Source organism: Festucalex cinctus, chromosome 14, assembly GCF_051991245.1.
Source record: "Festucalex cinctus isolate MCC-2025b chromosome 14, RoL_Fcin_1.0, whole genome shotgun sequence".
NCBI lineage: Eukaryota > Metazoa > Chordata > Actinopteri > Syngnathiformes > Syngnathidae > Festucalex > Festucalex cinctus.
Genome location: NC_135424.1, coordinates 27,410,841 through 27,425,804, shown reverse-complemented (window position 1 = coordinate 27,425,804; position 14,964 = coordinate 27,410,841). Strand labels below are relative to the sequence as shown.

The 14,964-nt window shown below is 38.6% G+C and overlaps 1 protein-coding gene across 9 annotated transcripts in view; it reads right to left on the bottom strand.

The window, feature by feature from the left end:
• The window catches only part of zswim8 (zinc finger, SWIM-type containing 8), a 1,066,004-nt gene that overhangs the window by 849,383 nt on the left and 201,657 nt on the right, over positions 1-14,964 (bottom strand). For all 9 annotated transcript variants that reach the window (XR_013278281.1, XM_077494401.1, XM_077494403.1 and 6 more), the window contains exon 9: positions 4,783-4,958. Coding sequence is in view for 8 of the 9 variants with exons in the window: in XM_077494401.1 (XP_077350527.1) it covers positions 4,783-4,958 (176 nt within the window). In the remaining variant the exon portion in view is untranslated. The remainder of the gene's footprint in view (positions 1-4,782; positions 4,959-14,964) is intronic.

Sequence of the window (14,964 nt, the reverse complement as noted above, 5' to 3'; positions counted from 1 at the left end):
CTAACAGAACGAATGTAATGACAGCTTTGATGAAGGATGTGGAAAACGTATCATTGGTGCAAGAAGGAATGGAAAAAGAATGTTTGCCTGTTAGAGGAATTCAATCGTCTCAACAAAGAAATAATGAGCCTTTTACCTGAAGATGAGCAAATGCATGACCAAGAAAATTGGTTTCAACCCAAAATGGCACCCATACAGTACTTTACGAAAACAACTAAAGAGTGGATTGCAGCTACTAGACACGTATCCTACTTAAAAGAAAACAGTCAAGAAGATTATCAGCAGAAAGATGGTGTGCAAATACGGAAGGAGATTAAAGCCGAAGAGGAGCTGCAAGATTGTGTTCAACCAGATGATAGTGCATCACAAGCTGATGTCTCACAAGGGTCACAAGTAAGCAACTCATCAGCATGGTCTAGAGTCTCGGCGACACGTGCTTGACAAGAAGCGGAGCATGCAGCATTGTTGGAACGCGCTGCAGCAATGAGGAAAAGGCAGCAACTGGAGCAAGAAATGGCTAGAATTAAAGCTAAAAAAGAAGAACTCGAGATTGAGACTGCATTGGCAAAAAGTAGTGCAAAGCTGAAGGTGCTTAAAATATATGAAAGATCAGAAGATGGAGTGAGTCAAGCACAGCGGTCGAGAAGCAAAGGAGCTGTGAAACAGGAAGTGACTCATGCGCCGTCTCTTCAACGGGACGTGAACTTTCACAGACAGCCACAACTGCCGCACATCCAAGCACCACAATTAGTTCGACAAGACTTCAGCTTGCAGTCCAACACTTGTAGAGAAGATAAAAGACTGAAGGTCAAACAAAATGTAATCCCAGAATTGCTTGTAAAGCAGCAGAAGCAGACTCAGTTGCCACCAAAGATATTCCAGTGTTTAGGGGTGATGAATTGCACTACAAGACCTTCATTTGTGCATTTGAGCATTCAATAGAACAGAAGACTGACAACGATCAAGACAAATTGTACTTCCTGGAAGAATTTACAAGTGATGAGCCTCAAGAACTAGTATGCAGCTGTGTTCATATGCCACCCAGTCGAGGCTACAAGGAAGCAAAGCAACTGCTTCACAAAAACGATGGAGATATATTGCGAATTGCCAGTGCGTACATTGAAAGAGCGTTGAAGTGGACGCAGATCAAGTCTGAAGACAGTAAGGCACTAAATGCTTACGCAATGTTCCTCGTAGGATGTCGCAATACTATGGAGGACATAGAATCAATGGAGGAAATGGACAACCCCACCAACTTACGAGTTGTGGTCTCAAAGTTGCCCTACAAAATTAAAGTGCGATGGTGTGCTTACAGTATCAAAGAGAGGCGAGGCAAAAGAGCAAAGTTTGATGACCTCGTGAGCTACATTGAGCATCAAGCAAAAATAGCAACAGACCCTCTCTTCGGTGACATTCCAGACAGCCGCTCAAACACCTATGGAAAAAAAAATAACAATGAAAAGCCCACAGTTAAGAAAGAAAAACGTAAGAGCTTTGCAACAAATGTCTCCACAGGAAAGGCCAAAGGAAAAGAGGAGAAGGTAACAAAACAAGATAAGAAAGTAAATGCATTTGAGAAGCCATGCATGTATTGCCAGCAAGCTCATACCTTAGCCATGTAACAACTATTGCCTAAGTTCCACTCTACCCTCTAATTTTTTTTTTGTTTGCTTCTCCTAAAGCAAATTCTCTGCAGTGCATGAATATTCCACTGCCCAGACAGGATCCAAGCCTGGTCAGCTCCACAGGTGGTCACCCAGCCACCAACAAAACTCTTTTGAAGCCGCTGACCAGGTGACAAAGGAATTTATGCGTCTGCCGAAGGAGTGTATTCAAGCAGTCTTCTCGGAGCCCGAACAAATGGCTCCAATGGTTTGGAATACACAAATGACCGATCAAAGGAATGTTCATGACTTCTTATCAATCACAAAAGGATGTTCTGGCGCCTCGCCCTTCCCGGAACGTCTAGATGGAGCAACAACACCTCCAAGTGGTGAAACTTGGAACTATCCTTAGTGACAATTCACATAAGTAACCGCATTTTACACATTTATACCATGATAATTCTTGACAGACAACTGAACTACGAATGATTCATGTTATATCTTTGTGTGTATGAACATCCTATTTCATTTGTACTCCATAAAGAATGAAAGGTAATCAATATCTCTCAGTTCAGTCAGATTAGACAAGTAGAAGTTACTTCACAAGTTAGTTTATGATGCATTAATTACGATGTGTGTTAAACGGGTTGTGTGGGAAAACTGATTTGCCAGACTGACCAAATTTAATGCCAAATTATTAATCTCTTTAATAATTTTCCTCTTAAAGTCTGCCCGAGCGAACAGAAGGGTGTGCCATCACCTGCTGAAGCCCCACCCAGAGACTTTAAAAGGACGAGCAGACGCTCTGCTCATTCTCTTGCTTCTCCTCCTGCTCTCCCGCCTCTTCCAAAACTCTGTTGCACGACCTGCAAGTGGCCCAGCCTGCTCGAACTCTTTGTTCCAAGAAACGTGCCAACCACGTGGCCTTTTTCTTTTCTGGCAGGATCCGTTAACGAGAGCGGATCCTCGCTCCACGCCACGCCAAAGCAGGTGCAAACTGCAACGCTGACTAAAGACTCTTTTGATTTTTTTTTGTTTTGTTTTTTTGTTCCACTATCGGTGCTTGCCCGCCCGACCTTCGCGGTCCCGGGTACACTTGCAACGCACCGCCGGACTCAAGGTTGTGCACCTAAGCCGCGCACCTCACCTGCTACTCGGTGGCGCCCCGCCGCGGTGCCATCTCACCTCCAACGGCTGGCCTTCCGGACCGAGTTGCAACACCTGGAATCGGGCAGCTGTCCGGCAGAACCAATCTCGCCGAGTACCAACCTCGCCGAATCGCCGACCAATCAAGGGACGAGCCAGCGCAACTACGTCAGGCCCCTGAGTGGCTCCCTTGCTCACCTGTGGAATAACCCCCTTTTTTTATTTTTTCTTGCCTTTTTCAACGAACATTGACTATTTTTCCCCCTTTTTTTTTGAAGACCTTTCTGCTCGTTCGACGCAACTCCCATTCTCGTAAGTGCGCTTGATTCCTAGCTCGGCGTATCCACTGCGTGCAACTTACGTTTGAAACATATCACAGATCTGGCAGGTCAAATGTCTCTTTTCCCTTGTTTCCTCATTCATTTGCATTCCTTCCTTATTTTCATTCGCTTTATTTTGTTTATTTTCTTCTGACGGTAGAATAGTTAGATAGGCAGTGTTTTGATTCTGTAGTGTAGCAATCGTGAATAAATGCATGTTTATGAACTTTATTTCGCCTAAGTCATCTGTGTTTCCGAGTGGATTATTATTCTTTTGTTAGTACAACGAACCACTGAATATCGAGTGTGGCGACTTTAGATTATCAATGACTGATGAAAGGATTTTGGTCGTTGTTTGCTCCTGCTAACCCAAAGCAAAAACAACGTGGTGCCCCAGAGGTTATCGAGGTAAATTCAATTTACCTCTGTAACGTCCAGATTATTAATTCGTCCAAAAGACGACCCAATTATCGCTACAGCCACATGCAACAAAATCAAGAATCAACCATACAAAGACGGAGTGGAGTTTTTGAAGTCCAAAGGAGCATGCTTTGGATGCTTAGCTTTGGGACATATCAGCAAATTCTGCAAGAAAAGAATTGAATGTAAGGAGTGTAAATTAAAACACCCGGACATCCTCCACAAACATAAAGAAGAAGATTCTGCCTCCCAAGAAAAGAACAATGATGCTCAAGAAGAGAATCCTAGCCCACAGGCTGCAGTTGCAAGAGAGTCTGCTTGCCTCGTTGGGGCTGGAGAAAGTGAATGTGTGCTGTCCATAGTACCGGTGAAAATCAAATCGAGAAAAAGCGACAAACATGGAGAAACATACGCTTTTATGGACCCGGGAAGCACAGCAACCTTCATCACAGAAGACTTGCGCAAGAAGTTGAATGTTAATGTGAATTACTTGTGCGCAATATTTAAAAAACACCATGGGAGCAAAGTCATCTGAAGGTGCTTTTCTATTGGCTGCTGCTAGATGACGTCACTTCTTTGTGACATACTACTTTCAAACGTCATTATTCCGGTTTATATCAAAATAAATCTACTAAAAATCCCATTTAAAATCATCCCCCAAAAATTTATTATCAAAGACTAAAATGAAAGGCATTTTTGCTATAATTATAGTTAGCTTTAGTTAGTTTTGTAAACATTAAATGTAGTTTCAGTTAGTTTTCGTTTTTTAAAAAGCATTTTTGTTTTTATTTTATTTCGGTAACAATTTTTGTTTTACTTCTTCCATTAGTTTTAGTTAACTAAAATAACCTTCAATGGCATCTGTTTTTCGATACCCTCCCTTCTTACTTTGACCATCTCCAAACATTTTTGTTTTGTTTATTTTATTTGAATTGAGTGAAATATCATTTTTAGCATATGTCGGGGGCCACTGAAAAATGGATGGCGGGCTGCAAATGGCCCCCGGGCCGTAGTTTGGACACCACTGTTCTAAAGTTTTCAAGATTAACATGGAAATGTTTGAAATTTGACCTTTATGAGCTTCTGCTTCTCTGTTTTGTAAGTTTCTAACCAAGAGCATGATTGATGAACAGATAGCAGAACTTGAACAACCGGGATTATTATGGACTTCTTCAAATTTGCCACTATATTACATAATATAGATGAGAAAACACAATGCTAAAATTTATGTGGACTAGTACCAAGGAGGATCAATCAAAAACTCTATTTTTGGTTTTGGTTAATAATCTGACCTGCAGGGATTGATAGTGGGGTCTAGCACTGCCAGCTTCCACAGTATCACCATTTCATCACACATGCTGGCACAAGCATGAGCTGCTGACTCCGATTGACCGTTGCTCCGTCCAGCGTGTCCACTGGCACTGCTGTGAGATGCAGACGTTCGAACACTATACCACCAGCTGATGATCTGAAAATAAACGCACAAATCAAAGAGAAGTGTAAGCAATGAAACAAGGCTGCCAAAAAACAAAGATGTGTTACTCTCTTGGGAATTCTGAAAAAAGAAAGAAAAAAAAACAAAATGCCATAATAAATAACTAGAAATGCCATTTCTGGGGAAATGGCGTGTGAAGGCTGGAGAGCTGAATGAATATCTGTGGAATGATTTGGAATAATGTTGAATGATGATGAATGATATTGAATGATATTGAATAATATTGAATGGTGTTGAATGATATTAAATGATGTTGAATGATATTGAATGATGTTGAATGATATTGAATGATGTTGAATGATACTGAATGACATGGAATGAGCTTAACATGCTGAAGTTGGAATGGTTTAAATTCATCCAGAAATCTAGAAACAGTTGAAGGAAGACAAATACCACAAAAGTAAAAATAAATCAGCAAGAAACAAGAAAACAAGGAAGAAATCTAGTAAGAAATGGAGGAAGTAGCAAGTAATCGGGTAAGCAATGGAGTAAAGTGAGAAGAATTAAATAAGCAATGAAGTAAGTGACATTAGCAGGCTAAGCTAACATTAGCATTAGCATGCTAACTTAGCATTAGCATTAGCATTTTAAACTAGCATTAGCATGTTAAGGTAGCATTAACATGCTAAGCTAGCATTAGCATTTTAACTTAGCACTAAAATGCTCACTTCCTGATGATTTCAGGTCACTTTCTGTTGAAATTAAGTCACTTCCTGCAGAAATTGGGTCACTTCCTGTTGAAATCGTGTCACTTCCTGTCGATATGAGGTCACTTCCTGTTGAAATTAGGTCACTTCCTGTTGATATGAAGTTACTTCCTGTTGAAATCAGGTCACTTCCTGTTGAAATCGGGTCACTTCCTGTTGAAATCGGGTCACTTCCTGTTGAAATCGGGTCACTTCCTGTTGAAATTAGGTCACTTCCTGTTCAGGTTGGGGGTTAGGGTTAGGGTTGGGGGGCCAGGTTGGCGAGAAACTTGGCCATATCATTTGTCTAAAATGGCTGTCGTACATGGTAAGTTGGAAAATGGCCGCCGTGCGTGGTAAGTTAGGTGGTAAGATGGAAGAGATCATGGCATGAATTGGTGGAATATATTGTAGTTGGAATGAAGTGAATCGGATGAATAATGTGGAAGTAAATGTGAAATGTAGAATCGCCCATGTAGAATGTGGGAAATAATCGGGTAGGTAATCTGGAATTGTGGTTAAGGTGTGAATTTTGAACCTGAAAAGCTGGAATAGCTCATGGCGTGAAATGGAATATATTGAAATTGGAATGAAGTCAATCGGATGAATAATGTGGAAGTAAATGGAAAATGTAGGATGTGGGAAATAATCGGGTATGAAATTGAGAATTGTGGGTAACGCTTGAATTTTGGAACTGAAAAGCTGGAAGACCTCATGGCTAGAATTGCTGCAATATATTGAAGATGGAATGAAGTCAATCGGATGAATAATGTGGAAGTAAATGGAAAATATAGAATGTGGGAATAATCGACTATGCAATCGGAAATTGTGAATTTTGGAACTAAAAATCTGGAAGAACTCATGGCGTGAATTACCGGAATATATTGAAGTTGGAATGGAGTAAATCGTATGAATAATGTGGAAGTAAATGGAAAATATAGAATGTGGAAGAATCGGCTACGAAATCGGAAATTGTGAATTTTGGAACTGAAAGCTGGAATAGCTCATAGCATGAAATACTGGAATATATTGAAGTTGAAATGAAGTAAATCGGATGAATAATGTGGAAGTAAATCGAAAGTGTAGAATGTGGGAATAATCGTCTATGAAATGGGAGATTGTGAATTTTGGAACTGAAAAGCTGGAAGAGCTCACGGCCTGAATTACTGGAATATATTGAAGTAAATCGAATGAATAATGTGGAAGTAAATGGAAAATGTATAACGCGGGAATAATCGGCTACGAAATCGAAAATTGTAAATTTTGGAACTGAAAAGTAGGAATCACTCATAGCATGAAATACTGGAATGTATTGAAGTTGGAATGAAGTGAATTGGATGAATAATATGGAAGTAAATAGAAAGTGTAGAATGTGGGAATAATCGGCTATGAAATCGGAAATTGTGAATTTTGGAACTGAAAAGCTGGAATAGCTCATAGCATTAAATACTGGAATGTACTGAAGTTGGAATAAAGTAAATCGGATGAATAATGTGGAAGTGAATGGAAAGTGTAGAATGTGGGAATAATCGTCTACGAAATCATGAATTGTGAATTTTGGAACTGAAAAGCTGGAAGAGCTCACGGCCTGAATTACTGGAATATATTGAAGTTGAAATTAAGTAAATTGAATGAATAATGTGGAAGTAAATGGAAAATATATAATGCGGGAATAATCGGCTACGAAATCGAAAATTGTAAATTTTGGAACTGAGAAGTAGGAATCGCTCATAGCATGAAATACCGGAATGTACTGAAGTTGGAATGAAGTGAATCGGATGAATAATGTGGAAGTAAATAGAAAGTGTAGAATGTGGGAATAATCGGCTACGAAATCGGAAATTGTGAATTTTGGAACTGAAAAGCTGGAATAGCTGATAGCATTAAATACTGGAATGTACTGAAATTGGAATGAAGTAAATCGGATGAATAATGTGGAAGTAAATAGAAAGTGTAGAATGTGGGAATAATCGGCTACAAAATCGGAAATTGTGAATTTTGGAATTGAAAAGCTGGAATAGCTCAAAGCATGAATTACTGGAATGTGCTGAAGTTGGAATGAAGTAAATCGGATGAATAATGTGGAAATAAATAGAAAGTGTAGAATGTGGGAATAATCGGCTACGAAATCGGAAATTGTGAATTTTGGACCTGAAAAGCTGGAATACCTCATAACATGAATTACTGGGATGTACTGAAGTTGGAATGAAGTCAATCGTATGAATAACGTGGAAGTAAATGGAAAATGTAGAATGTGGAAATAATCGACAACGAAATCGGGAATTGTGAATTTTGGAACTGAAAATCTGGAAGATTTCATGGCGTGAATTCCTGGAATATATTGAAGTTGGAATGAAGTAAATCGGATGAATAATGTGGAAGTAAATGGAAAATATAGAATGTGGGAATAATCGACTACGCAATCGGAAATGGTGAATTTTGGAACTGAGAAGCTGGAAGAGCTCATGGCGTAAATTACTGGAATATATATTGAAGTTGGAATGAAGTAAATCGGATGAATAATGTGGAAGTAAATGGAAAATGTATAATGTGGGAATAATCGGCTACGAAATCGGAAATTGTGAATTTTGGAATTGAAAAGCTGGAATCGCTCATAGCATGAAATACTGGAATGTACTGAAGTTGGAATGAAGTAAATCGGATGAATAATGTGGAAGTAAATGAAAAAGTCTAATGTGGGAATAATCGGCTACGAAATCGGAAATTGTGAATTTTGGAACTGAAAAAGCTGGAATAGCTCATAGCATGAATTACTGGAATGTACTGAAGTTGGAATGAAGTCAATCGGATGAATAACGTGGAAGTAAATGGAAAATGTAGAATGTGGGAATAATCGACAATGAAATCGGGAATTGTGAATTTTGGAACTGAAAATCTGGAAGAGCTCATGGCGTGAATTACTGGAATATATTGAAGTTGGAATGAAGTAAATCGGATGAATAATGTGAAAGTAAATGGAAAATGTATAATGCGGGATTAATCGGCTACGAAACCGAAAATTGTAAATTTTGGAACTGAAAAGTAGGAATCGCTCATAGCATGAAATACTGGAATATACTGAAGTTGGAATGAAGTCAATCGGATGAATAATGTGGAAGTAAATAGAAAATGTAGAATGTGGGAATAATCGGGAACGAAATCGGGAATTGTGAATTTTGGAACTGAAAATCTGCAAGATCTCATGGCGTGAATTACTGGAATATATATTGAAGTTGGAATGAAGTAAATCAGATGAATAATGTGGAAGTAAATGGAAAATGTATAATGCGGGAATAATCGGCTAAGAAATCGGAAATTGTGAATTTTGGAACTGAAAAGCTGGAAGAGCTCATGGTGTGAATTACTGGAAAATATTGAAATTGGAATGAAGTGAATCGAATGAAAAAGGTGGAAGGAAATGTGAAATGTAGAATCTCCCATTAAGAATAATGGGGAAAAATCGGGTACGAAATCGGAAATTGTGGATAAACGGTGAATATTTGGAAAAAACAAAATGCACCCAAGCATGTCATGAATATTTGGAATATGTTAAAATTGGAATGACGAAAATCGGATGAATTATGTGGAAGGAGTTACACTTCAAAAAAGTGGGCGGAATAAGAAGAAGAAGAAGAAGAAGAAGAAGAAGAAAGAATGAATGAGTGAAGCCACCAGCCTTCACACAATAACACATGTGTGCCTTACCCACAATTCCGGATTTTGTACCCGATTATTTCCCACATTCTACATTTTCCATTTACTTCCACATTATTCATCCGATTTCACATCATTCCAGCTTCAATATATTCCACCAATTCATGCTGTGAGCTATTCCAGCTTTTCAGGTTCCAAATTTACACCTTACCCACAATTCCCGATTTCGTACCCAATTATTTCCCACATTCTACATTTTCCATTTACTTCCACATTATTCATCCGATTTCACATCATTTCAGCTTCAATATATTCCACCAATTCATGCCGTGAGCTATTCCAGCTTTTCAGGTTCCAAATTTACACCTTACCCACAATTCCCGATTTCGTACCCAATTATTTCCCACATTCTACATTTTCCATTTACTTCCACATTATTCATCCGATTTCACATCATTTCAGCTTCAATATATTCCACCAATTCATGCCGTGAGCTATTCCAGCTTTTCAGGTTCCAAATTTACACCTTACCCACAATTCCCGATTTCGTACCCGATTATTTCCCACATTCTACATTTTCCATTTACTTCCACATTATTCAACCGATTCACATCATTCCAGCTTCAATATATTCCATTTCACGCCATGAGCTCTTCCAGCTTCTCAGGTCCAAAATTCATACCTTACCCACAATTCCCCATTTTGTACCCAATTATTTCCCACATGAGCGATTCTACATTTCACATTTACTTCCACATTTTTCATCCAATTCACTTCATTCCAACTTCAATGCATTCCACCAATTCATGCCATGAGCTCTTTCATCTTACCACCTAACTTACCACGCACGGCAGCCATTTTCCAACTTACCATGCACATATTCCAGTAGTTCACAACATGAGCTATTCCAGCTTTTCAGTTCCAAAATTCACAATTTCCGTTTTCGGAGCCAATTATTCCCACATTCAACATTTTGGAGATTCTACATTTCACATTTACGTCTACATTATTCATCCGATTCACTTCATTCCAATTTCAATATATTCCAGTAATTCACATCATGAGTTTTTCCAGCTTTTCAGTTCCAAAATTCACAATTTCCGATTTCGTAACCGATTATTCCCACATTATACATTTTCCATTTACTTCCACATTATTCATCCGATTTACTTCATTCCAACTTCAGTACATTCCAATATTTCATGCTATGAGCTATTCCAGCTTTTCAGTTCCAAAATTTACAATTTCCGATTTCGTAGCCGATTATTCCCACATTATACATTTTCCATTTACTTCCACGATTTAATTCATTCCAACTTCAATATATATTCCAGTAATTCACGCCATGAGCTCTTCTTTTTTAGTTCCAAAATTCACAATTTCGTAGCCGATTATTCCTACATTCTACACTTTGCATTTACTTCCACATTATTCATCCGATTTACTTTATTCCAACTTCAGTACATTCCAGCATTTCATGCTTTGAGCGATTCCAGTTTTTCAACCCCGACGTGCAAGTACCCCGACGTGGCCGGGGTTGCGAGGGCCCTTTATAGCTGCTTGCAGCTCTAGTTAGGGCCCGAGCAGCGACCGCTGCGAGGTCCCTATTGTTTTTGTAAAAATTCTTCTTCTTCATCTTCTTCATACTTTTCTTTATTCTCCGCAAACGATCGCATTTTTGAGGACCTAAACATTTACGAAAACTCCCAAAAAATAAAAAAGGACGCTGATTTTTGCAGATCTTAACAATCACCAAAACCCTTTGAGCTTGACAGACACATCACACCTGGCAAAAAAAATCCACATGTAAAGGTTTATTTATCATGCCATGTTCAAATAAATTTTGCTCCTAATGTGCCAGTACCCCAACGTGCGAGTACCCCAACGTGCAAGTACCCCAACGTGCAAGTACTCCAACGTGGCCCGGGCTGCGAGGGCCCTTTATAGCTTTTTTTTATAGCTTTTGAGACACTAAACGTGAACGAAAACTCACCAAACTTTACAAGCAGATCGGGCCTGGCGAAAAAATTGATATTTTAAAGTCGCCATACATGATAACAGAAAAATGGCTCCTTACCGCCCCCTACATAGGTTAAACGGATCCCAGGTCCGCTACGATTGTCCTACGGCAATGAAAATTGTGTGGCACCTGTAGCACATCCAGATGAACAAAAACCTCTTTGATATGTGTACCCTAAAATAGACAGGAAGTGAGGTATGATCATTTAAATGTCCAATTTTGGCCAAATCATTCCAGCTTCAATATATTCCAGCAATTCATGCCATGAGCAATTCCAGCTTTTCAGGTTAAAAATTCACACCTTACCCACAATTCCAGATTACGTACCCGATTATTTCCCACAATCTACATTTTCCATTTACTTCCCCATTATTCATTCGATTCACATCATTCCAGCTTCAACATATTCCAGCAATTCATGCCATGAGCTATTCCAGCTTTTCAGGTTCAAAATTCACACCTTACCCACAATTCCCGATTTCACACCCGATTATTTCCCACATTCTACATTTTCCATTTACTTCCACATCATTCATCCGATTCACATCATTCCAGCTTCAATATATTCCAGCAATTCATGCCATGAGCTATTCCAGCATTTCAGTTCCAAAATTCACACCTTACCCACAATTCTCGATTTTGCACCCGATTATTTCCCACATTCTACATTTCCCATTTACTTCCACATTATTTATCCGATTAACTTAATTCCAACTTCAATATATTCCACCAATTCATGCCATGAGCTCTTCCAACTTTTCAGTTCCAAAATTCATGCGTTACCCGCAATTCTCGATTTCTCACCCGATTATTTCCCACATTCTACATTTTCCATTTACTTCCACATTATTCATCCGATGAGCATGCTAGTGCTAAGTTAGCATGCTAATGTTAGCGTAGCATGTTAATGCTAATGTTAGCTTAGCATGCTAATGCTGATGTTAGCTTAGCATGCTAATACTAAGCTCGCATGCTAATGCTAATGTTAGCTTAGCATGCTAATGCTAAGCTAGTATGCTAATGCTAATGTTAGCTTAGCATGCTAATGCTAAGCTAGCATGCTAATGTTAGCTTAGCATGCTAATGCTAATGTTAGCATGTTAATGCTAATGTTAGCATGCTAATGCTAGCTAGTTTCTAATGCTAATGTTAGCTTAGCATGCTAATGTTAAGTCAGCTTAGCATGCTAATGCTAATGTTAGCTTAGCTTGCAAATGCTAATGTTAGCTTAGCATGCAAATGCTAATGTTAGCAAACTAATGCTAATGTTAGCTTAGCATGCTAATGTTAGCTTAGCATGCTACTGCTAATGCTAAGTTAGCATGCTAATTTTAATGTTAAGTTAGCATGCTAATGCTAATGTTCGATTAGAATGTAAATGCTACATTAGCATGCTATTTATAATATTACCAATAGCATGCTAATGCTAGCTTAGTATACTAATGCAAATGTGACCTGAATTCAACAAAGTGACTATTACTCCATTGCTTATTAAGTTTGCCACTCCTTACACCATTGCTACTCGATTCTACCCTCCTTACTTCATTGCTTACTTAATTCTTCTCACTTTACTCCATTGCTTACCCGATTACTTGCTACTTCCTCCATTTCTTACTTGATTTCTTCCTTGTTTTCTTGTTTCTTGCTGATTTATTTTTACTTTTGTGGTATTTGTCTTCCTTCAACTGTTTCTAGATTTCTGGATGAATTTAAACCATTCCAACTTCAGCATGTTAAGCTCATTCCATGTCATTCAGTATCATTCAACATCATTCAATATCATTCAACATCATTCAATATCATTCAACATCATTCAATATAATTCAACTCCATTCAATATCATTCAACATCATTCAGCATCATTCAAAATTATTCCAAATCATTCCACAGGTATTCATTCATCTCTCTAGCCTTCACACGCCATTTCCCAGAAATGGCATTTCTAGTTCTTATTCTTATATTTTATTCCTCGCACTTTTCTGTCCAGCTTCTCTTCCACATTTTTCACCCGATTCAATCAGTTCCAATTTTTATTTTTATTCCCACGATTCACCTGTTACACACAATTCCTGATTTCGTACCTGATTTTTCCCTATTATTGGGAGATTCGAAATTTCACATTTACTTCCACATTTTTCACCCGATTCACTTCATTCCAACCTCAATATATTCCACCATTTCACGCCATGAGCTCCTCCAGCATTTCAGTGCCAAAATTCACGCGTTACCCAAAATTCTCGATTTCGCACCCGATTATTTCCCACATTCTGCATTTTCCATTTACTTCCACATTATTCATCCGATTCACATCATTCCAGCTTCAATATATTCCAGCATTTCACGCCATGAGCTATTCCAGCTTTTCAGGTTCAAAATTCACACCTTACCCACAATTCCCGATTTCGTACCCGATTATTTCCCACATTCTACATTTTCCATTTACTTCCACATCATTCATCCGATTCACATCATTCCAGCTTCAATATATTCCAGCATTTCATGCCATGAGCTATTCCAGCTTTTCAGGTTCAAAATTCACACCTTACCCACAATTCCAGATTACGTACCCGATTATTTCCCACATTCTACATTTTCCATTTACTTCCACATTATTCATCCGATTCACATCATTCCAGCTTCAATATATTCCAGCATTTCACGCCATGAGCTATTCCAGCTTTTCAGGTTCAAAATTCACACCTTACCCACAATTCCCGATTTCGTACCCGATTATTTCCCACATTCTACATTTTCCATTTACTTCCACATCATTCATCCGATTCACATCATTCCAGCTTCAATATATTCCAGCATTTCATGCCATGAGCTATTCCAGCTTTTCAGGTTCAAAATTCACACCTTACCCACAATTCCAGATTACGTACCCGATTATTTCCCACATTCTACATTTTCCATTTACTTCCACATTATTCATCCGATTCACATCATTCCAGCTTCAATATATTCCAGCATTTCACGCCATGAGCTATTCCAGCTTTTCAGGTTCAAAATTCACACCTTACCCACAATTCCCGATTTCGTACCCGATTATTTCCCACATTCTACATTTTCCATTTACTTCCACATCATTCATCCGATTCACATCATTCCAGCTTCAATATATTCCAGCATTTCACGCCATGAGCTATTCCAGCTTTTCAGGTTCAAAATTCACACCTTACCCACAATTCCCGATTTCGTACCCGATTATTTCCCACATTCTACATTTTCCATTTACTTCCACATCATTCATCCGATTCACATCATTCCAGCTTCAATATATTCCAGCAATTCATGCCATGAGCTATTCCACCATTTCAGTTCCAAAATTCACACCTTACCCACAATTCTCGATTTTGCACCCGATTATTTCCCACATTCTACATTTCCCATTTACTTCCACATTATTTATCCGATTAACTTCATTCCAACTTCAATATATTCCACCAATTCATGCCATGAGCTCTTCCAACTTTTCAGTTCCAAAATTCATGCGTTACCCGCAATTCTCGATTTCTCACCCGATTATTTCCATTCTACATTTTCCATTTACTTCCACATTATTCATCCGATGAGCATGCTAGTGCTAAGTTAGCATGCTAATGTTAACGTAGCATGT